This window comes from Cajanus cajan, chromosome 4, assembly GCF_000230855.2.
Source record: "Cajanus cajan strain Asha chromosome 4, NIPB_CcT2T_4, whole genome shotgun sequence".
In the NCBI taxonomy this organism is placed as follows: domain Eukaryota; kingdom Viridiplantae; phylum Streptophyta; class Magnoliopsida; order Fabales; family Fabaceae; genus Cajanus; species Cajanus cajan.
In genome coordinates this window covers 22478148-22504142 of record NC_138520.1, presented here as the reverse complement: position 1 = coordinate 22504142, position 25995 = coordinate 22478148, and the positions used below count along the sequence as shown (strand labels likewise).

The following is a 25995-nucleotide window of genomic DNA, read 5'->3' as shown; positions in this document are numbered from 1 at the left end:
GTTGTCGTATTCCCATGAGTTGCAAATCTAGACGAGAGTTGAGTCCATCTTTTGTCTTGCCTTGAATATTGAGAAGTGTGCCAATTACACTATCACATACATTTTTCTCAACATGCATGACATCAATGCAATGTCTAACATCAAGAACTTTCCAGTATGGAAGATCAAATAATATCGACCTCTTCTTCCATATGCTTCTTTCTTTGGGTTGTTTTCCCTTCTTTCCAAGTGTCATATTTTAATTCTTCACCCGTTCATAAACTTGCTCACCAGTTAATGCAGTAGGAGCACTGTCATATTCTTGAAATCCATTAAAAGCTTTTTTTAACCTTCGATATGGATGATTAGGTTTAAGAAATCTTCGATGGCCAAGGTAAACTGTCTTCTTCCAATTAAGTAGTTGATGGTAACAAGTGTCCTCTTCACATATAGGGCAAGCTTTATGCCCCTTAACACTGTAGCCGCACAAGTTTCCATATGCTGGAAAGTCATTGATTGTGCAGAACAACATGGCACGCAACCTGAACAATTCACCTGAATACCGGTCAAACACATCAATTCCCTCTTCCCACAACATCTTTAAGTCTTCCACCAATGGACTTAAATAAACATCAATGTTGTTTCCTGGTTGCCTTGGACCAGAAATCATCATAGATAGCATTAAATATTTGCGTTTCATGCACAACCACGGAGGTAAATTGTAAATTGTCAACAAAACAGGCCATGAACTATGCTTAGTACTTAAGTTACCAAACGAATTCATTCCATCCGTAGCTAGTCCAAGCCTCACATTTCTTGGCTCCTTGCCAAAATTTGGAAACATAGAATCAATTTTTTTCCATTGCAAACAATCTGCTGGATGCCTAAGACTTCTATCACACTTCCTTTCATCTTCATGCCATCTCATTAGCTTTGCGTCATCTGCATTAGCAAACAAACGTTTTAATCTCGGAACAATTGGCAAATACCATAAAACCTTCGCTGGAGGACCCTTAGTGCTCACATCATAATCAGAATCATCTTGTTTCTTTTTATATCGAGACAACCCACATCTTGGACATTGATGCAACCCTTCAAACTCACCATGATATAACATACAATCATTTGGGCACGCATGTATCTTCTTATACTCCAAACCCATAGGACACAACACCTTTTTTGCCTCGTAGTTACGATTAGGCAATGTGTTACCCTCTGGAAGCATTTCTTTCAGTAGCTCTAACAATTCTGTGAAGTTTTTATCACTCCATCCATTTCTTGCCTTCAAATTGAACAATCTTAATATCGCTGAAAGTCTTGTGAATTTTGTACAGTTTGGATACAACGGCTTCTCAAAATCGTTGCACATAGTTTCATACATATGTGCACGCTTGAATGATTATGGACCAACATCACGAAGCATCTCCTCTAACAGATCATCCATATCTATCTCTTGTGTAAATGTTTGAGTTTGAGTTTCGACTAATTCACTTTGAATGTCAACATTTTCACCATGCCATATCCAACGTGTATAATTGTTAAGAAATCCATCACACAAAAGATGTTCTCTTATAACATCAAGTTCTAGGCGAGTCGCATTACAACAATTAACACAAGGACAGAAAATCCTTCCATTCATATCATCATTAGCATTTCGTATTACATATTCAATAAAATATTCTACTCCAGTCTCATACTCATCACTTATACGTGATGCATGTATCCAACTTCGATTCAATAACCAACTTTTATCCATAACTTCTGTTCTTCATAAAAAAAACAGACCATGAACGTTAGTCTCATTATTTTAATTATTTGTATTAAATTTCAAAAGGGAAACTAAGGTTCACTCAATATGTGCATAAATATAACATCATACTAATTTATAAAAATCAAATAAACCACCTAATTTTTCTAAACACTAAATTACTAGGTAGACATTAATTATATCACAAATTATTAATAAAATACAAATATATAACACATACATACAAGGGGTCCAATTTAGGAAAATGCCTAAAACTGCTTTAGTGTCTGGAACGGCCCCAGAACGGGCTATTCTACAAGCAGAACGGCCTGTACTGCTTGCAGAACGGCCTGTACTGCTTGCAGAATGGCCTGTACTGCTTGCAAAATGGCTCGTACTGCAAGCAGAACGGCCCGTTCTGCAAGCAGTACAGGCAGTTCTGGGGCCGTTCCAGGGCCGTTCCAGACTCAAAGTTCGCCTAGAAACAATGAAATAAGACGCATGAAACGAAAATGTTACCTCAATGTTGAATTCGTCCCAGAAAATGAGAAACTGCACACTTCAGATGAGAGTCCCAGAGAGTAAAGAGGAAGAATATATGATATTGAAGCAAAATAGTAGAGCCAATTTTAAAAGTCTCACTTTTAAAATCGGCTGTTCAAGAGCCGATTTTAAAAGTAGCGTCAGAGACTTTTAAAATCGATCATAACGTAGCCGATTTTAAAAGTAATGCCATTATTTACAAAATTGTCACTGCATCACTTTTAAAATCGGCTACTTGATGACCAATTTTAAAACCCCGATTTTAAAAGTCATTTTTGTACTAGTGACGATAAGGTAACTTCCTCAACCAAATTACCAGGATTTGATGCAGGTCTTGTTGATGAATCAAAAATTGGCCAGTGAAGTAGCAGATTCAAATTTTTAGTATTGAATACAAAATCCTTACCAGAGGGATAAGTCAAAGGATCAAATGAGGGTACAAAAAGAACAAGTAGAGTAAGTTGTTCCTCAACATTCGTAGTATCAACACTAGTAGTAAGAATGGGTTCATTTAGGACAAGAACCTTAGACTCAATCTCACAAGTTTTTAGTTGTGTGAGAACTCAAACAATTAGTGAGTCAGAAATAGAAAAAAAAGGCAAATGATTTCCTCTTCAGTTGGTCTAGTGGGACTAGAGATAACCTCAATCTGAAGAAATTCACTTTTAGACTCAAGAAAAAATCTTGGTGTGTTTTCCTCGTCCATGAGGAGAGGAGAAGAGGGGGCTTTTGAAGGTTACTTAAGAATGGTTGTTGGAACAGGAGATACAAAGTGTTGGGTATAGTTCTTTCAGAAGCTTTAGAAGGCATGTATTTTGAGTCATTGATGAGATCAATACAAGGGGTAAAGTTTCTACCAACCTTGATTTAAACTTCTTACCTAGTCTCAACCAAGCAACAATCTTCTCTAACAAGTCAAACTAAGAGATCACTTAAAGAGAATGAATTTCTTCTTTTAGAGTAGGTTGAGAAATAGTGTTAGTAGGCTTTTGCTGGCTTTTCTTGGACTTCTTCTTTTGAGGCTACTTCTTCTCCTTGGTTCCTTCATCATCAAAACATACACAAACCTTGTTCATTTTGGGGTGAGGCTTTAGCATCATGTATTTTAGGTTTTAAGCATTCCACTCATTGACCATGTGATCAACATGCTCATCTTAAAGAGGCACCTTAAAGTGCTTAAATATCTTGGTCAGCAACATACCATAAGGGACACAAGATATCACCTTTAAGGGCTTCATAGCCTTGTTCATAAACTGCAATATATGACAAGGAAGACAAATACAAATTTTCTTCCATGTATAATAGATTATGATTAAATTTTGATCTATAACTTCCTAAAAAGTCTCAGCCCTCGGCAGAAGCAAATGGAGACACATGTTGTGTACTATCCTTCTAAAGGTTTTCATATTTGATGCCTCCAAATCATGCTCTCTAACCTTCAAAACCTTCTTTAAGACTTTATTCTTAGAGACTTTCAGAGTCTCATACTAGTCAATCCATAATTCTAGCTCATTAATGGGCAATCTCAGAATCTCTTCCGGAGATTCAATGATGAGTAATATATCAGTCCCTTTCAAGTTGATTGATATAATACTTGCATCATCATCCACCTTAACAACAACATAAAAACCTCATACTAACCTTGGGTAAATAGGATTTTAATCTTGAAAATTTTCTTCCATCTTTACATTTTCACAAAGCAAAAAATGTTCCATCCAACTTGTTTAATGTCGTATAGATTAGTAGTGCATCCATAGATCACTCTTTTGTCCTTCCAAGGCTTGTTAAATGTATTAAATAGATTCTTATCCTGTCGACACCCAATTTCGTCCGGGGGGCATACAAACGAAGAAATGGACGTCTATTATCAAGGAAAGGAGCTCCCAATCATGGAAATAACAGGACATGACATCAGAAGGCTAAAAGCCCAAATAAGCTGGTTTTAGTAGCCCGGAACGGGCTGTTCCAAAACTGGAACGGGCCGTTCCAATTTACAAAAAGGGCCTAAAACCCTAAATTGGAACGGGCCGTTCCAAAATCGGAACGGGTCGTTCCAAAGTTGGAACGGGCCGTTCCAGGCTCTTTAAAAAAGGCTAAAACCTATATCTGGAACGGGCCGTTCCAAGTAACAAAAAAGGCTTGAATTCTTAATTTGGAACGGGCCGTTCTAGAATGGCAATTATGTGTTAAATGCACCTCTAGAACGGGCTGTTTCGATTTCAGAACGGGTCGTTCCAATACAGTAAATTAACATGTAACGGCCAGATCTAGAATGGGCCGTTCCGATTTTGGAACGGGCCGTTCTGGACCCTTTCTGAAGTCTATAAATAGATAGCTTGGGCACAGTTCTCCAGACCCCAAAAACAATTTCGTCTAGCACTCCTTAGAGCTCGAAATTTCTCTTTTTTTTTTCTCTCTCTCTCTCTCTCTTTTGTATTTCTTGAGATTTTGTGAGGCATTGTAGTGTGAAAGGTTGCCACAAAGCACTTAAATTTTCCATATGAAGATCTAACAAAACTTGCTACGAGGTATTTCATTTAATCTTCTTATTTTCTTATTTTTAATATTCATTGTTATAACAAACGCAATCATGAAGATATTTTAGGGTTAGTCGTATAATTTAAATTTTTAATATGTAAATAAATATTAATAAAGGGGACTCAATATTTAATTTATTAATTCTTATCATATTAACTTCATCATAGGGTACCGATTGAGGATGTTGTAGGGGTGCTTAATACCTTCCCTACACGTAACCGACCCCCGAACCCAATTCTGGTTATCAAGGCCATTATTAGATCTTTAAAACCTTTTTCTTTTTCCAATGTTTTGAGTAAAATATTGGTGGCCACTCCATGAACCTATTTTCAAAACCATTAATTAAGGATTAGTCTGGTGTCCGGACATTCCTTAATTAATGAGACTTTTAAAAGGATGTCTAAACCTTAGGTCGCAAGATCAAAAATTTTCAGGTTGCGACAGATGGCAACTCCGCTGGGGAAGTTTAAAGAGGGTCAGGCCCATTAATTGATGAAGTTAATAAAATAAAAATAATAATTTAAATATTTTTCCCTTTTACTTTGTTTGCTTTATTTGTTTGGCTTTAATATCTGTTTGCCTGTTTAAATTCTGCATCTTTTTGAATAAAAAATTGTACACAAACCTTTGCACACAACAGTTTCCCCTACACCCGGGGGCATGAGGGTATTAAACATAGAGAGTGGTTGACGTACGACCGGCCCAAGTTTGGCCTTGGAGCCTGCGAGCCTTGTCGGAAATCACACTCAAGGTGATAACCGGTTACTCTAGCCTGAAATATTGCGACAGACCTTAGAGTTTGCCAGGTGACGGCGACAGAGATACTGGGTCCCTATAATGGGGGCACCTTGGGAGCCTTAAGACCAGTGAGATTAGAACTGTCCTATACAATGCACTTTTATTGCAGGGACCACAGACCAAGGATTTAAACGTGATTGTTCGCGGGTGTACATTTGTTTGAGCATATGTGTGTTGCATTTGTTTGTGTTTATTTATTTCAAATGGATAAGAATTACAAACAAATAGATATTAATAAAAAATATGATAAAAATTTAACTCCCTTCTATATACCTAAACCTCAAAGCATCATATAGGATAGTTTAAAAAACAAACAACAACAAAAACAAATAAAAAATATAGCAAAAAAATCATGCATCATAACCTTTAGCCAAAAACATGATAAAATTTAGGCAGAAAATAAATATCATGCATCTCCTAGGATAGTACATTAGCATACATTCATTAGAAATGGAAGACACATATAATAGTATGCAAAGAATGTTCTCTAAACAAAAATCAATGAGAATTATATTCGTTGAGTTTCTCATATGGCTTTGCATCCTATTTTACGTTTCATATAGATAACACGCCTTCCTTGTAAATAATAAATAAGAATAAAAAGTGAAATCTAATTTTTGCGTGTTAGCCGGATAATGGAAATTACTGTAATCAAATACGAACCTGACACATCAAATCGGGGAACACTTATCAGTAATTGGGGGCATCACACGCCCAAACCGACAATTCAAACAGCGAGACTTTCCCATGACAAAATGACAATTGTCGGGATAGGAGGAATGATCAAGAATGGAAGAATCCTTGCTTCTAGGGAATTACAAGACAAAATCCAATTGAAGAATAAAGACATTGCGCGATAAAAACCCGCTAGGATGAAAACCTGTAAAGGGCGTCCTAGGCAAAAATTAGGGTAAAGAAAAAAAGAATCAAAATCCCGATAGGATACGTCCTATGAAAAAGTTAGGGATATATAAAAATGTCTATCTGAGTTGAAATTGAAAGGTGACTCGAGTATTCCCTTCGAAAGCAAGAATTCATAAAGATTTCACTCCTAGTTCGAAACACCAACGTCCAAGCAAGTGGAACGGTTTTTTGAAATTATCAAATCATCCATGACTTTCTAGGGGGCAACCTTCGTCTATCTCTCTGTGTATGAATCACGAACTCGGGGCATGCCCGAGCCTTCGAGCTTTGTTAAATGGGCACGTGTAAATTGAAAGTACTATTTTAAATGCCATAACACTCTTTCGTTTCTCTTCTCCCTCTAAATATCCAATCTAGGCCTCATCCATCAACCCTTAACAAACAAAATGTACTTGCAAAAAAGATGTTACTCAATAATAGCATGGAAAGGATAACAAAGGAACAATCAGGAATTCAAACATGACTAGAGTTTGATAAAATAAAGACATCCCATACCTCATGAGTGCTGCAAAAAAAAATGAAGGCCTGGCAGGAAACTCACTAAGGGGGCTGTGCAAAAGTTAGGGCAAGATCTGCTAGGCAACCCACAAGTAAAAATGGGTAACCTAGGAAAAAGAAAAGATCAAAAGAAAAATTTCCGCTAGGGAACACATCTCAAGTGACCTAGGCAAAAGTTAGGACGTTAAAACAGCAACCTGAGTTGAAAACCGAAAGGCGGCCCAGAGGAATCATCCAATTAGAGTATGACCCCGAGTCATCAGTTCACTTTCCAAAAAGGCTAAACACAATGATAGCTTCTTTGTAGCAAATATGCTTTGTTTAATAGCCATAAACACTAAAGCCCACCTTGGCCAGCCATTCTTCTAAAAATCCCTTTTGAAAAAAAAAATCCCTTCTCACAACTGTTTGAAAAAATACAAACATCCTTTTTCTTCTTTTCTCTTGACCCTTATGGCATTAAAATGGTACCGAAAGGATACAGGGAAAATGCACAGTGAATACTCACAGAGGGAAGACTAAGATGTCCTCAAACAGAGGTTAGAGATGCTTGATTACACATCGACTAGATAATCAAGGAACTACTTAAACCTTGGGTTTAAAGGAGTATATCCCGACAATAATCAAAAATGGCATGGATAAAAAGGAATCGTCATCATTAACCTTAACGTGTACAGGTTAATTTCTCGACAAAAAAAATGAACTGCATCTTTAGGAACAAACACATGAGCATAAACTGCATCGCATGCATATAAGGTAGGGGCATATGGAAGGGCGTTACACAAAAAAAAGGAATAAATAATAAAAATCATTTCTATCTTGCATTTTCATGTGCATCCATACATCCATGCATTCTGCTTGCTATGGGTCAGAAGGAGTCATCAGGACGAAGCACAAGCTAAATAGCCAACCATGAGCCAAGCAGTGGCAAACGACAACACCAACTGATTCTATGTGCCCACTAAGCAAAGACATATCAACCGTGGAATAGGATAGAATCAACCAAACAAGCAAGTCTATAAGCATGAAGAGGCCATCGCGCCTTACTCCTCAACTAAATGAAGGATGATCCAAAAAATGCCAAGACAAGGAATGACTTCCTAACCAAAGCCAGGAGTGGCTTCCAAAATAATGCTCATCAATAAAGATTCAGCAAATAACATCATCGTGGGATGAGATCCCTCCACCAATGATGACAATAAAGAGCAAAAGCAACAACATGAAAAAAAGGCAAGCTTCGTAAATGTTGAAAAAGCCGAAGCAATTTATAAAAAAGGCAGAAAAAGGCAAGCTTCAACCATGAAAGAGCCGAAGCTAAAAACAAATGAAATTTAGAAAAAACCATCCCACAATGAAGACGCCTAGAGAGGCATCACAGGATTGATGTGAATCCTCTTCAAGTTCCTCCCTAGATCTTTGGCTCCTTGATTCTTCCTAGGCTTGGCTAAGGTCTCCAAGGGAGGAGGAGACCTTAGAACCACCACGGTTTGGTGGAGAAACTCTCCCAAGAGGCGCCACTCCTTGATGAAGAGATAAGCCCCTTCAATTCTCACCATTATGTTTTTTGGGCCTAGAAGGTCCATCATTGGCATGGGGTTTGCTAGCCTCACCCCCCACCACAAGCTTATTTAACAACTCTCTTATAGTTTCATTGTTTTTTTCATTTTCTCTTTCTTTTTTCCTAATATAATCCCTAAGTTCTCTAAGTTCATCTTTAGTGCTTTTATGAGTCCTAGGAGAATGATGACCATGCACACTACTCTCATGAGAATGTTCACTCATTTTTGCAAGATAAAAGGTTTTCACAAGTCTTAAAATTTGCAAAGTGAGTGATAAAAATTTTCACAAATAGTTTTCTCTTTTTGGTGTAATACTAAGTACTTGGAGGTCTAAGTATACAAATTACACTATCAAGGGAGGTGAGCTACAAGGGGCCACTTAATAACCAAGCCTTTTCAAGTGGAAATTACTAAACCCCCTTATACTTTTCTTACAAAACAAAGTTTTCACACAAGCAAGCAAAGTAGGTGTATGTGTGTGCACGAAACCCCTAGTAGGCAAAGGAAGCCTTGTAAACGAACTTAGAAGCTAAACAAGTAAAAGGAAAGCAAGTAAAGCATATACTAGTCGTAGGATCCTAATGTGGAAGTCCAAGTGGCACTTGAAGCCTTTTGGGACACTTCCACAAGCTACAAACGAAGTATGAAAGCAAATAAAGCTAGGCGTGTCCTAATGGAAGCCCAAATGGCACTTAAAGCCTTTGGGGACCCTTCCACATGTACTAACCGAGTCTATTAGTCTTTATTTAGAACTATTTAGGAAGTGGTGGAACTTAAACAATGTCCCAAACAACCACTCCTAAATGTAGGTTTGTATACACAAGTAAATTCTAAACAAAACTAATCCAAGTAGGGTTAAAGAGTTACAAGACAAAGGAAACAATCTAAATCAAGTCTTCTTGAAGAATTTCCTCCAAGGGTAGTTAGGACAGGTCTGGAACAGCCTTGAAGTAAAGAGAAAACGCCCCAAATTGGCCTCCACAAATCCGTCTCTAAGGTGTCCAAATCCGTCACCAATTACCTCAATTTCCGTCACTAGTTTGTCTCCAAATCCGTCTCTATTGTTAACCTAAAAATCAAACAATTCTTGGCTACAAAATAAAAAACAAGTGAGCCTATCCAAAGGTGTTTCACTCAATTTATGTGTACCTCAATCTCCTTCAAGTATAGACTCCTTTGAGATTAGCCAATATGTCTCAATTATTCCTTCCTTCCAAGTGTGATGGCTTGAAAAAGGATTATGTCTCACCAAGGCTTAACAACCATACAAGAAAGAGTAGAGGCCAAGGAATGAAAACTGAAAAAGCACAATTTAGAAAGGCTACACTCTAATAGGAATTTGATATGACAAAACCAAAGAGAGCCAAGAAGACACAAAGCAACAATTAAGGCAAATTTTAAAAGCTAGCACACAAAAGAATAAACCTAGGAATGGCTCTAGAATGGATTATAAAAACCCAAATAAAATTTGTGCTAATGATTTGAGGGTTTTAAATTCTTTTTCCAACCACTGGACAGCAAGCAAACCTCACAAAAATTCACACAAAAATTCAAGGCCAAGTGCTACAAAAATTGTTTTGTTTTCACTTTGATTTTTCTAGGTTTTCTCTTTTGTTTTCTTTTCTTTTTCTTTTCTTCTTGTCTCTTTATTTTCTTTATTTTCTTTAAACACAGAGAGTAAGCACTTAGAACAGAGGCCAAACAATTAATAAAGAGGTTTCCAAGTGGTGGAGAAAAGAAGAACAAGAAGAGTAGAAGTGTAAGTGTACTAGTCAAAAATTTCAACACAAATTGTTACTAGTTTTAGTACTAGTTCGTTCACTTCTTTTGTACACTTTAATTTTCGTTTTCAATACACTTCTACCTCTATTTTCTTTTGTCAAAATAAGCACAAGACACACAAGGAATTTCTGGTTAGAATTTGCTAAGAAACAAATAGCAAAAGAAGTTCACAAAAAATTGACTCTAGAACATGTTAGGTCTAATAACATGCATTGGAATCTTTTATGAGCACTCTAAGATTTATAATGTTCAACCAGCAATGACACAATATAGGAACAGGTATTAACACATTAAAATTCAAAAAGAGAAAGGTACAACAAGGATTTAATGACAAGAAAAACAACTACACATGACTCTAAGACAAAACTAGTAGATTAAGAAATGTAAAAAGCTTGAATTCTTGTTTCTTTTTGGAGTTTCTTTTAAGACCGAATATTATAGGAGTCCAATGGAAGATAAAAGCAATCCTAAAACAATCAAAAAGACATACAAAGAATACCTAGGGAACATACAAAGATTGATTCACAAGAAATTTTAAAATGAATCAAGAAAAGCAAGACAAGGTGAGTGTGTTCTATAGATTTAAGGTTGTGACACAAGAACCACTCAAGGCACACAAACTCAAGACACAAAAAGGAAATACATGTAGGAACAGTTTAGACACATATTAACATAGATTGAACCAAACAAAACAAGACAAAGAAGCTTAGGAACGAATTTACCAAGGAGACCTAGCTCTTGATACCAAATGATGGAAACTTGGTTGGAGAATCTGGATTGATGTGAATCCTCTTCAAGTTCCTCCCTAGATCTTTGGCTCCTTGATTCTTCCTAGGCTTGGCTAAGGTCTCCAAGGGAGGAGGAGACCTTAGAACCACCACGGTTTGGTGGAGAAACTCTCCCAAGAGGCGCCACTCCTTGATGAAGAGATAAGCCCCTTCAATTCTCACCACACTCTTCTATGAAGGGATAAGAGAATTGGATGCTATCAAAGAGGTTTAGGGACTTTTAGAAGAGAGAAATCTGAACTCAATTTCAGAAATGAAATCTCAATACATCCAAAAGTGTTTTACAAAGAGGGAAAAACGAAAATATAGGAGTAGGAAGCTTGAAGAGTAAGCTAGTCTTAACCATGGTTCACTAGGAACCATGGTAAGGTCTAGCTAACCACCCATGGTCTAGAGGCTTGGAGAGCAAGCTCCTCACTTACCTTGCTTGGTAAGCTAGCTAAGGAGAAGCTTGTTCTTCAAGCTTCCAAGCTTGAGAAGAACCAAGCTATTTGGCCAAGTGTGAACACAAGTGTGAACACATCTAGGTGGGCGGCTCTTTGGACTTAATTTACTCCAACCGGTTTTGAAATTGATAATTTGGTTTAGTTAGGTTCATCCAATGTGAATGGAACCTAACTAAATCAAATCTATGAAAAATTAGGAGTAAAATGAGTCCAATATGTAAATTTTAGCCTAGGACCACCTTTTGGCTAAATTGCTAGTAACACTCTCTAGCTTGCTAATGGCACTCTCTAGCTTGCTAATGCCACTCCCAATCCTACTACTAGAAAACTAAGAAAAGAATGTATTTCTAGGTTAGGTTAAATGGAGTCAAAGTGCCCAAGTAACCTACCCTAGAAACAATATACAATAGCTACTAAAAAGGAAATAAAGTACCTCACAAATACAAAGGCAAAAATACACCTATACAAGTATCTACTATATACAAGGTACAAGAAATCAAACTATACAATGTATTTACAATAGAGACTATGAGACTAACAAGAGGAATCATACTCAATACTCATATTGAGCATAGGTCTAAGAAGCACCTCCTCTCTAGAAGCCTCCTCTAGCCTCCTAACCATGGACCTAGTTAAAGGCCCAATGGTCTTCAAGTGTGAGCATCCTTGGATCACCCTTCACCCGTCTTGGTCTTATCTCTTCAACAAGAAGTGGCGCCTCTTGGGAGAGTTTCTCCACCAACCGTGGTGGTCTTAAGGCCTCCTCCTCCTTAGGAGACCTTAACCAAGCCTAGGAAGAATCAAGGAGTCCAAGATCTAGGGAGGAGCTTGAATGGAATTCAACATCAATCTGGATTTCCAACCAAGTTTCCATCAAGTTCCTCTTCAAGTTGGAGTTGCGGAACTTGAAGAGGATTCACATCAATCCGGATCCTTGGGGAGTTAATGGACAAGCTCCAAAGACTCCAACAAAGGAACCTTAGTGTGGAGGAATATAGGCAACAAATGGAGTTGCTTATGCTAAGGCCTGGAATTAGGGAAGAAGAGAGAACCACCATTGCTAGGTTCCAAAGTGGTCTTAACCTACAAAATAGGGACAAGGTTGAACTATTACCCTATAAAGACCTTAATGAATTAGTTCAACTTTGTGTGAGGGTAGAACAACAACTTAGGAGAAATCCTAGCCTTAGGAAGGAATCTACCTCAAACCCTAGAAAGGACTTCAAGAAGGAGGGTCAATCCTCCTATTCAAAGGATAGACCACTAGAAAAAGAAAAACAAAATCAAAAACCTTCCGATGAGCCTAGAACTAGTTCAATTAAGTGCTTTAAGTGCTTAGGGAGGGGACACATAGCTTCCCAATGCCCCACAAAAAAAACCATGATCATTAGGGGCACTAAGATCCTAAGTGAGGAAAGCACTTCATCTTCTTCATCACCCTCAAGTGAAGAAGATGCTAGTCTTAGTTCTAGTGAGGAAGCACCATGTGAAGGTGACCTATTGATTGTCCAAAGGTTACTTACCAAACAACCCAATGAGCAAGACCAATCACAAAGAGAAAACCTTTTCTATTCTAGATGCAAAATTTTTAAGAAAACTTGTTCTCTCATTGTTGATAGTGGATCTTGTAACAATTTTGTAAGTCAAAGGTTGGTTGATAAGCTTCACTTAACTACTATAGCACATCCTAAATCTTATAAACTTCAATGGCTTAATGAGGATGGACCTATAGAAGTTAAGGATCAAGTAAGTGTGCCTTTCTCCATTGGAAAATACAAGGATGAAGTTTTATGTGATATAATTCCAATGGATGCAAGCCACATTTTACTTGGAAGGCCTTGGCAACATGATAGGAAGGCCATTCATGATGGTGTTACAAACAAAATTCGCCTAGTCCACCTAGGCAAGAAACACACCTTGACTCCTCTTTCACCTTCACAAATGCTAGAGGATCAAGTATTTATGAAATCAAAAAAACGAAAAGAGGAAAAAAAGAAGGTTCTAGAGTTGGAGGGTAGTGTCTCCTCCAAGGAAGTTGTTCCTAGAAGTCAATTTTTAATAGAACATTCTATTAAAAAATGTCTTCTAGTTGAACAACCCTTTTACCTTCTCAATACAAAAAAGACACGACTCTTGGAAAAGAGTAAGGATGATAGTGTCTCCTCCAAAAATCTTTTGAAAAAGGAAAGTCAATTTTTAATTCAAAATGATTGCAAAAAGACTTTTCTTCTTCACAAAGATTTTAACTCTTTTTCTACTGCTACCACAAATGATGGAAACTTGGTTGGAGAATCCAGATTGATGTGAACCCTCTTCAAGTTCCTCCCTAGATCTTTGGCTCCTTGATTCTTCCTAGGCTTGGCTAAGGTCTCCAAGGGAGGAGGAGACCTTAGAACCACCACGGTTTGGTGGAGAAACTCTCCCAAGAGGCGCCACTCCTTGATGAAGAGATAAGCCCCTTCAATTCTCACCACACTCTTCTATGAAGGGATAAGAGAATTGGATGCTATCAAAGAGGTTTAGGGACTTTTAGAAGAGAGAAATCTGAACTCAATTTCAGAAATGAAATCTCAATACATCCAAAAGTGTTTTACAAAGAGGGAAAAACGAAAATATAGGAGTAGGAAGCTTGGAGAGTAAGCTAGTCTTAACCATGGTTCACTAGGAACCATGGTAAGGTCTAGCTAACCACCCATGGTCTAGAGGCTTGGAGAGCAAGCTCCTCACTTAGCTTGCTTGGTAAGCTAGCTAAGGAGAAGCTTGTGCTTCAAGCTTCCAAGCTTGAGAAGAACCAAGCTATTTGGCCAAGTGTGAACACAAGTGTGAACACATCTAGGTGGGCGGCTCTTTGGACTTAATTTACTCCAACCGGTTTTGAAATTGATAATTTGGTTTAGTTAGGTTCATCCAATGTGAATGGAACCTAGCTAAATCAAATCTATGAAAAATTAGGAGTAAAATGAGTCCAATATGTAAATTTTAGCCTAGGACCACCTTTTGGCTAAATTGCTAGTAACACTCTTTAGCTTGCTAATGGCACTCTCTAGCTTGCTAATGCCACTCCCAATCCTACTACTAGAAAACTAAGAAAAGAATGTATTTCTAGGTTAGGTTAAATGGAGTCAAAGTGCCCAAGTAACCTACCCTAGAAACAATATACAATAGCTACTAAAAAGGAAATAAAGTGCCTCACAAATACAAAGGCAAAAATACACCTATACAAGTATCTACTATATACAAGGTACAAGAAATCAAACTATACAATGTATTTACAATAGAGACTATGAGACTAACAAGAGGAATCATACTCAATACTCATATTGAGCATAGGTCTAAGAAGCACCTCCTCTCTAGAAGCCTCCTCTAGCCTCCTAACCATGGACCTAGTTAAAGGCCCAATGGTCTTCAAGTGTGAGCATCCTTGGATCACCCTTCACCCTTCTTAGCCTTACCTCTTCCAAAGGGATCCTTGGGGATTAGATTTCCATCATACCCTCCCCTTCGAAAGGATTTGTCCTCTAATCCAGTGGTCCTTCCACAAGGATAGCATCACCTTCAAAAATAAGAAACAAAGCATTAGTAATGATATATGCATATAATACATGTGGAAAGTGAACCCTATGAGGAATCCCTTCTATAGTCCTAACAAGGGTTCTTAGACTAGGAAGGATGGGTTCTCTAAGCATAAGAATAGGATCCTCACTATAGTGTAGTCTAAGTGTAAAACTAATTCCAAAAAATGTGAAAGTGCTAAAATTATAAGAAACTAATGAAGTACTCTTACATACTAAGGTATCTTGCCTAAGGTACCCTATGTAGTAACCTAGGCTTCTATAAGAAAACAAAGTGAATATAATAAGGAAACTACCTAGACAACCTTCGACCATATTATATGTTAGATACATCATGGATGAGGGTGTAAAGAGTTTAAAAGAGTCATAGAATCTAATTTGGTCTTGAAGGAAAGTAGTCAAGTTAAGTTAAAAGAAGTTTGAACTTCCCTTAAGATCAAAAATAGAAAATAAAACACCATGAGATGTATCTAATAAACAATATAAACCAAAGGTTGGGTGCTTTATTAGAACAACTAAAGAAAGAGAAGTCCTAAATAGACAATGGCTGTCTACTTTGGGCACCACCAAAGTAGTAGCATAAGAAGTAGAACTAGGTGAAGTCCACTCCTTCTTCACAAGACTAAGAACTTGAGATCCTTTATTTTCAAAAATGTTTAGGTTGTGGATCTTAAGCTCTAAGATTGTGGCAGTAGTAGAAAAAGAGCTAAAATCTTTGGGAAGAAGAAAAGTCTTTTTGCAATCATTTTGAATTAAAAAGTGACTTTCCTTTCTCACAAGATTTTTGGAGGAAACACTATCCTCCTTACTCTTTTCCATGAGTAGTGTCTTTTTAACATAGAGAAGGAAAAGAGGTTGTTCAACTAGAAGACATTGTTTTATTGAATGATTTATTGAAAATTGACTTCTAGGAACAACTTCCTTGGAAGGGACACTTCCTTCCAACTCTATAAACTTTTCTTCCTCCTTTTCAAGACTTAGGAGGCTTTTGTTTTCTAATTTTTCCTTTTTTTTTTCTTCCTCAAATTTCTTTTTCATGAATATTTGATCCTCCAACACTTGGGAAGGTGTAAGAGGAGTCAAAGTATGTTTCTTGCCTAGATGGACTAGGCGGATTTTTTTGGTGACACCATCATGAATGGCTTTTCTATCATGTTGCCATGGTCTCCCAAGTAAAATGTGGCTCGCTTCCATTGGAATGATATCACATAAAACTTCATCTTTGTATTTTCCAATGGAAAAAGGCACATTTACTTGATCCTTAACTTCTATAGGTCCATCCTCATTAAGCCATTGAAGTTTATAAGATTTAGGATGGGCTATAGTAGTTAAGTGAAGTTTATCAACCAACCTTTGACTTACAAAATTGTTACAAGACCCACTATCAACAATGAGAGAACATGTTTTCTTGAAAATTTTACATCTAGAATGAAAAAGGTTCTCTCTTTGTGATTGATCTTGTTCTTTTAGTTGGTTAGTTAATAACCTTTGGGCAATTAATAGATCACCCTCACATGGTGTTTCCTCATATTTATGTCTATGGGGCCTAGAAGGCCCTTCACCATCATGTCTTTTGGGCCTAGAAGGCCCATGACCCTCATTGGCATGGGGTTTGCTAGTCTTACCCCTCACCACAAGTTTATTCAACAACTTTCTTATTGTCTCATTATTCTTTTCATTTTCTATTTCTTTTCTCCTAATATATTCCCTAAGTTTTCTAAGCTCATCTTTAGTGCTTTTATGAGTCCTAGGAGAATGATGACCATGCACACTACTCTCATGAGAATGTTCACTCATTTTTTGCAAGATAAAAGGTTTTCACAAGTCTTAAAATTTGCAAAGTGAGTGATAAAAATTTTCACAAATAGTTTTCTCTTTTTGGTGTAATACTAAGTACTTGGAGGTCTAAGTATACAAGTTGCACTATCAAACGAGGTGAGCTACAAGGAGCCACTTAATAACCAAGCCTTTTCAAGTGGAAATTACTAAACCCCCTTATACTTTTCTTACAAAACAAATTTTTCACACAAGCAAGTCAAATAGTTGTGTGTGTGTGCACGCAACCCCTATTAGGCAAAGGAAGCCTTCTAAACGAGCTTAGAATTAAAACAAGTTAAAGGAAAGCAAGTAAAGCATATACTAGTCGTAGGGTCCTAGGGTGGAAGTCCAATTGACACTTGAAGTCTTTTGGGACACTTCCACAAGTCCTATACGTATTATTAAAGCAAATAAAACTAGGCGTGTCCTAATGGAAGCCCAAATGGCACTTAAAGCCTTTGGGGACCTTTCCACATGTACTAACCGAGTCTAGGAGTCTTTATTTAGTACTATTTAGGAAGTGGTGGGACTTAAACAATCTCCCAAACAACCACTCCTAAATGTAGGTTTGTGTACAATAGTAAATTTCAACAAAACTAACCCAAGTAGGGTTAAAGAGTTACAAGACAAAGGAAACAATTCTAAATCAAAACTTCTTGAAGAATTTCCACCAAGGGCAGTTAGGACAGGTTTGAAACAGCATTGAAGTCAAGATGAAACGCCCCAAGTTGGTCTCCACCAAGCCTTTACCAAGTTCTCCAAATCCGTCACTAGTTTCTCCAAATCCGTCACCAATGGCTTCCAAAATCCGTCTCTAAAGTTAACCTAAAAATCAAAACAATTCTTGGCTGCAAAAACAACAAACAAGTGAGCCTATCCAAGCTGTTTCACTCAGGTTAGGTGAACCTCAATCTCCTTCAAGTATAGACCCCTTTGAGATTAGCCAATATGTCTCAATTAGTCCTTCCTTCCAAGTGTGATGGCTTGAAAGTGATTATGTCTCACCAAGGCTTAACAACCATACAAGAAAGAGTAGAGGCCAAGAAATGAAAACTAAAAAGCACAATTTAGAAAGGCTACACTCTAGTAGGAATTAATGAGACAAAACAAAGAGAGCCAAGAAGACACAAAGCAACAAATAAAGGAAAATTTCAAAAGCTAGCACACAAAAGATTAAACCTAGGAATGGCTCTAGAATGGATTATAAAAACCAAAATAAAATTTGTGCTAATGTTTTGAGGGTTTAAAATTCCTTTTCCAGCCACTGGAAAGCAAACAAACCTCAAGGAAAATCACACAAAATTTCAAGGCCAAGTGCTACAAAAATTGTTTTGTTTTCACTTTGATTTTCTAGGTTTTTTTCTCTTTTGTTTTCTTTTCTTTTTCTTATCCTTTTGTCTCTTTCTTTTCTTTTTCTTTTGAACACAGAATATTAGCACTTAAAACAGAGGCCAAACAATTTAATAAGAGGTTTCCAAGTGGTGGAGAAAAGAAGAGCAAGAAGAGTAGAAGTGTAAGTGTACTAGTCAAAAATTTCAACACAAATTGTTACTAGTTTTAGTACTAGTTTGTTCACTTCTTTTGTACACTTTAATTTTCGTTTTCAATACACTTCTACCTCTGTTTTCTTTTGTCAAAACAAGCACAAGACACACAAGGAATTTCTGGTTAGAATTTGCTAAGAAACAAATAGCAAAAGAAGTTCACAAAAAATTGACTCTAGAACATGTTAGGTCTAATAACATGCATTGGAATCTTTTATGAGCACTCTAAGATTTATAATGTTCAACCAGCAATGACACAATATAGGAACAGATATTAACACATTAAGATTCAAAAAGAAAAAGGTACAACAAGGATTTAATGACAAGAAAAAAAACTACACATGACTCTAAGACAAAACTAGTAGATTAAGAAATGTAAAAAGCTTGAATTCTTGTTTCTTTTTGGAGTTTCTTTTAAGAACGAATATTATAGGAGTCCAATGGAAGATAAAAGCAATCCTAACACAATCAAAAAGACATACAAAGAATACCTAGGGCACATACAAATATTGATTCACAAGAAATTTTAAAATGAATCAAGAAAAGCAAGACAAGGTGAGTGTGTTCTATAGATTTATGGTTGTGACACAAGAACCACTCAAGGCACACAAACTCAAGACTCAAAAAGGAAATACATGTGAGAACAGTTTAGACACAATACAAGATGATATGAACTGAACAAAACAAGACAAAGAAGCATAGGAACGAATTTACCAAGGAGACCTAGCTCTTGATACCAAATGATGGAAAACTTGGTTGGAGAATCCGGATTGATGTGAATCCTCTTCAAGTTCCTCCCTAGATCTTTGGCTCCTTGATTCTTCCTAGGCTTGGCTAAGGTCTCCAAGGGAGGAGGAGACCTTAGAACCACCACGGTTTGGTGGAGAAACTCTCCCAAGAGGCGCCACTCCTTGATGAAGAGATAAGCCCCTTCAATTCTCACCACACTCTTCTATGAAGGGATAAGAGAATTGGATGCTATCAAAGAGGTTTAGGGACTTTTAGAAGAGAGAAATCTGAACTCAATTTCAGAAATGAAATCTCAATACATCCAAAAGTTTTTTACAAAGAGGGAAAAACGAAAATATAGGAGTAGGAAGCTTGGAGAGTAAGCTAGTCTTAACCATGGTTCACTAGGAACCATGGTAAGGTCTAGCTAACCACCCATAGTCTAGAGGCTTGGAGAGCAAGCTCCTCACTTAGCTTGCTTGGTAAGCTAGCTAAGGAGAAGCTTGTGCTTCAAGCTTCCAAGCTTGAGAAGAACCAAGCTATTTGGCCAAGTGTGAACACAAGTGTGAACACATCTAGGTGGGCGGCTCTTTGGACTTAATTTACTCCAACCGGTTTTGAAATTGATAATTTGGTTTAGTTAGGTTCATCCAATGTGAATGGAACCTAGCTAAATCAAATCTATGAAAAATTAGGAGTAAAATGAGTCCAATATGTAAATTTTAGCCTAGGACCACCTTTTGGCTAAATTGCTAGTAACACTCTCTAGCTTGCTAATGGCACTCTCTAGCTTGCTAATGCCACTTCCAATCCTACTACTAGAAAACTAAGAAAAGAATGTATTTCTAGGTTAGGTTAAAGGGAGTCAAAGTGCCCAAGTAACCTACCCTATAAACAATATACAATAGCTACTAAAAAGGAAATAAAGTGCCTCACAAATACAAAGGCAAAAATACACCTATACAAGTATCTACTATATACAAGGTACAAGAAATCAAACTATACAATGTATTTACAATAGAGACTATGAGACTAACAAGAGGAATCATACTCAATACTCATATTGAGCATAGGTCTAAGCAGCACCTCCTCTCTAGAAGCCTCCTCTAGCCTCCTAACCATGGACCTAGTTAAAGGCCCAATGGTCTTCAAGTGTGAGCATCCTTGGATCACCCTTCACCCTTCTTGGCCTTACCTCTTCCAAAGGGATCCTTGGGGATTAGATTTCCATCAATACTCAAGTGGCAGGGGCAACACTAGAATCCCTGTCAACCATCCACTTCTCAGTCCACCAACACAAGGGCACAACAAATATCTCCTGCCCATCCACCTAGGGGCAGTCTTTCATTCCACAACCATCCATCAAAAATCAAACAATCAATCATCAATGAATCAAAAGGACTCAACATTATGCCTGGAGAGGCATCACAATACTCACATGGCAAGGGCAGCACCAGAATCTCTATCAACCATCTACTCCTTTGCCCACCAGCACAAGGGCACCACTTACCAACAATCCTCATCAAGGGGCAATCACATCATCAGCACCAGCAGACGGCCTGTAGAGGCTATGAAAATAGTAGGGCCTGTAGAGGCTAAGAAAATACTACGGCCTGTAGAGGCTACGAAAATACTACGGCCTGTAGAGGCTACGAAAATACTATGGCCTGTAGAGGCTACGAAAATATTACGGCCTGTAGAGGCTACGAAAATACTACGGCCTGTAGAGGCTACGAAAATACTACGACCTGTAGAGGCTATGAAAATACTACGGCCTGGAGAGGCTATGAAAATACTACGGTCTGTAGAGGCTATGAAAATACTACGGCCTGGAGAGGCTATGAAAATACTACGGCCTGTAGAGGCTATGAAAATACTACGGCCTAGAGAGGCTATGAAAATACTACGGCCTGGATAGGCTATGAAAATACTAAGGCCTGGAGAGGCTATGAAAATACTCCCTCTTTAACAAGCTACAAATAAAGAAACACACTACCATGAGACAAGCAGAAGCAATAGGAAGCATCTACATGAAGACCAGAAGCCTAGATGTTTCGGTTTACCATCCTTATAACCCGACGGAGCATATAAACCAACACTCAATTGCTCTTAGGGACAAAGATACGGGTAAACATCATCTATCTGAAGGAAATGGTGTGGGGCATCTACATTGTTGAAGTAAAGGAGAAGATTCGGACATAGCAAGCGACATAGGGCATTCACATGGATCTTGAAGCCTAGATGTTTCAGTTCACCATCCTTGACACCTAATAGAGCATACAATCCAATACTCAGTTGCTCCATGGGGCAAGGATATACTACTAGAAAAATTAAAATTTGTGACGAAAATTTGTGACGGATAAAATGTTGTCACTAATAGTGACGACTTTTGTGACGAAAAATTTTATTTTTGTGACGGACTACTTATTTTTAGAGTTTGTGACGGATTTTGTGACGGAACAATTTTCGTCAACAATTCCGTCAAAAACGGGGTCACTAATAAAAAACAAAAAATTTGCGACGGATTTAGTGACGGATTTTGATTCCTCTTTGAATTTTTCGTCACAAAAATCCGTCACAAAATTTAATGAATAATTTTGTGACGAAAAATTTTTAAAAATTACATTCCGTCACAAATTCCATCACAATCTGTGAGGGATTATGTATCCCTCTCAAAATAGAAAATTTTATTGTACAATTATTATATTTAAGAATTATGTATAAATAAAAAATATTTTGCTAAAAAAATAATTAAAAAATTATGATACTAAAATATTTTTTTCATCAAAAGATTAAAATTAAAACATAAGAAATGAATTAATTTAAATAATAAGTTGTCATTTTGAAGTATAAGAAATTAAAATATGAATTAGGAAAAAACTTTTAATTTAAAAATACTTATGAAATTATACTTTCATCAAACTTTTATATTCAAATATTTACTAAAAATATACTTTCAACTAAAATATATTTTAAAAATTTTGTTAATTCATTATCATTCATTCACTTGATTAAAAAATGATAAAATATAATTAATTTTCAATTAATTTAATAAAATAAAAATTCTAAAATAAATTATATTATGATTTTAATTATGAATCTATTTTAAATTTATTAGTTTGATGTTTAATGATGTTTGATATTATTGTGATAAAAATTGATATTCTTTCATATTTATATATATATTGTTAAATAAGTACTGGACTGATAAGGTAGCTCAGATGGCTCGAGAATGAGTGTTAAGGTTAGAATGAGTAGAAGGTAAGGGGTTCGAATCTTACCACTGTCAATTATCTGAAAATTAATAATTAATACTTGTAGATTAGAAAAAAAAAGTGAAAATAATATATATTGTATAATTAATAAATCTAGAATAATTTAATTATTTTTTATTTAAAAATTCGTAAAAATAAAAAATTAGGATTTTGTGACGGATTTTGAACCCCTCACAATTTGTGACGGATTTTGAATCCCTCACAGTTTTTGACGAATTCGTTCCCTCACAAATTGCGACGAAATTTTACTCAAGAATTAACATTTATTTAAGTAATTTGTGATAGAAAATTTATTAGTTAGTGTCGACATATTTGCGTCACTAATTGTGACGGACTGAATTTTTTCGTCACTAAATATTTTGTGACGCCATTTTTTGTGACGACCCAAAATCCGTCATAAATTCCGTCACTAATAATTTTGTGACGGATTTTCTTTAATTTTGTGACGGATTCTTTCTGTCTCTAATTTCCATTTTTCTAGTAGTGATATAGGGAACACTGTCTGCCCGAAGGAAACAACGTGAAGGTATCTATTGTCAAAACAAGAGTGAAGATCCGAATTTTTACCTCACTATCACAAGAGAAACAATGGAGCTTCTACTCGAAGATTGAAGATCAGGTGTACAGTTTGTCAGCCTTGTTGCCCAATAAAGTATGCAACTGCTCTAAAGGGTGAGGACACGAGCAAATACACCTATCCAAGGGAAGCAACGTAGAAGCAACACACAAAGAGACAAAGAGAAGACCCGGACGAAATGTCTACGTCTTTACTTGCCTTTGGAAAAGCAACACATAGCTATTCCAAAGGACAAGTAAAGAGGGGCAGCTGTCGACACCCAATTTCGTCCGGGGGTCATACAAATGAAGAAATGGACGTCTATTATCAAGGAAAGGAGCTCCCAATCATGGAAATAACAGGACATGACATTAGAAGGCTAAAAGCCCAAATAAGCTGGTTTTAGTAGCCCGGAACGGGCTGTTTCAAAACTAGAACGGGTCGTTCCAATTTACAAAAAGGGCCTAAAACCCTAAATTGGAACAGGTCGTTCCAAAATCGGAACGGACCGTTCCAAAGTTGGAACAGGCCGTTCCAGGCTCTTTAAAAAAGGCTAAAACCTATATCTGGAACGGGCCGTTCCAAGTAACAAAAAAGGCTTGAATTCTTAATTTGGAACGGGCCATTCTAGAATGGCAATTATGTGTTAAATGCACCTCTAGAACGGGCCGTTCCGATTTCAGAACGGGTCGTTCCGATTTCAGAACGGACCGTTCCAATACAGTAAATTAACACGTAACGGCCAGATCGAGAATGGGTCGTTCTGATTTTGGAACGGGCCGTTCTAGATCCTTTCTGAAGTCTATAAATAGATAGCTTGGGCACAGTTCTCCAGACCCCAAAAAAGATTTCGTCCAGCACTCTTTAGAGCTCAAAATTTCTCTTTTTTTTTCTCTCTCTCTCTCTTTTTTGTATTTCTTGAGATTTTGTGGGGAATTGTAGTGTGAAAGGTTGCCACAAAGCACCTAAATTTTCCATCTGAAGATCTAACAAAGCTTGCTACGAGGTATTTTATTTAATCTTCTGATTTTCTTATTTTTAATATTCATTGTTATAACAAACGCAATCATGTAGATATTTTAGGGTTAGTCGTATAATTTAAATTTTTAATATGTAAATAAATATTAATAAAGGGGGCTCAATATTTAATTTATTAATTCTTATCATATTAACTTCATCATAGGGTACCGATTGAGGACGTTGTAGGGGTGCTTAATACCTTCCCTACACGTAACCGACCCCCGAACCCAATTCTGGTTATCAAGGCCATTATTGGATCTTTAAAAACTTTTTCTTTTTTCAATGTTTTGAGTAAAATATTGGTGGTGACTCCATGAACCTATTTTCAAAACCATTAATTAAGGATTAGTCTGGTGTCCGGGCATTCCTTAATTAATGAGACTTTTAAAAGGATGTCTAAATCATAGGTCGCAAGAACAGAAATTTTCGGGTTGCGACATATCCAAAAAAAAGATCTAAATTGGTCTTTCATTTTCTCTTCAATGTTTGCATAGCAAAGTGCTTGATGGAAATCTTCCTAGGGGATTCAATGACCACCCTTGAGGGTTTGGGTGGTGAATTTAGAATAAAAACTTCATTTTCACTACTAGAAGGGGTTCTAGGTTCCCCTATCACATAAATAAGTTAAATGATTAAATTTTCACTTTGTTCCTTTATTTAAAATGAGCAATTATATTAGTCTTAAAATGATTTTTTTTCTAAAATGTGTACTTAGAAAGTCAAATAAGTGAGAGGATGAAGTTGGAGTAAATGTATGAAATGTAGGTTTGATTTTCATTGTTGTTTATGTAATCTTTCTTATATATAAAAATTTGTCAAATAAATTCTTAAATTTAATTATTTAATGTTGTTTTAGTCTTTAAATATACTGACCTATGTAACACCCAAGGATTTTTTTTAATAATTAATAATGACTAATTAGGAAGATGATAATGATTTTAATTTATGTTATGGTTAATTGTTGTTATTTTATTTATTTTAATTGATTTAATCATTAAGAGAAGAATTAGATATAATTAAAGATAAAGGGGTTTAGAGAAATAGGTAGTTATTATTAGAAGAGACGCGAAGAAGGGCTCATTATTAATTTTATATCTTCACATTCTCTGACACTCTTGTGCTCTAAAGATAATGCATCTAGAGAGCAAGGAGAAAGAATCATTGGAGAGGAGGCAGAGACTTAGATTTTATACGTTGCATCACTCCAGGTATGAGGGAGTGAGAATACTTATCTCTAGGAATTGGGTTTATGCATGAAGGGTAGAGAGATTGGCCCTCAATCCCATATGTGCTCTGTTTGATGAAATCTTGTTTGCGTTTGATGTTGTTTATTGAATAGGTTCTTAATATGAATTTTATTTATGATGCTTTTAAATTAATTAATTGAGTGCTCTATAGAAAGGGGTTAGAATCCTAAGGGAGAAGAATTGATAATTATAGGGGGCAAGAGTCGTAGGCGTTTAACTTAATGAATGCATACTAAATGGTAGATTTTTTTTGGACGTAAAAACGAGTTTTGGGATACTTAGAATTTTCATGATCGATTATTGTTCCACTGTTGGTGTGTTTGAGTGCTAGATCGCACGTGGCGTCGAGCTTGGGTGCTCGACATTAGGCGTGCCTTCATGCACTGCCCAAATGTGCTGGCATTGGGCGGGGAGAGGTTCACGCTAGGTGTGAGACGACCTGGGTGCTCTCTATCTCAATTTAGAGTTGGGCATGGCTCGGTGAGGCCAAGCATGAGATGACCTGGGTGCTCTCTATCTCAACTTGGGGTCGGGCGTGGGTTTTCAAGCCTGGCGTAGACTGTCAAGACACTCTTTTATGATGTTTTAAATGGTATTATTATTATGTTGTTGATTGGAATGATGGATCTTGT

The 25995-nt window shown here is 36.8% G+C and overlaps 1 protein-coding gene across 1 annotated transcript; it reads right to left on the bottom strand.

Annotated features, from left to right (window-relative positions):
* Nucleotides 1–238: 238 nt before the first annotated feature.
* LOC145957241 (uncharacterized) lies at nucleotides 239–1348 on the bottom strand. The gene has a single exon (XM_083073463.1). The coding sequence runs from the start codon at nucleotides 1346–1348 to the stop codon at nucleotides 239–241; it is 1110 nt and encodes a 369-aa protein (XP_082929589.1).
* Nucleotides 1349–25995: the final 24647 nt, after the last annotated feature.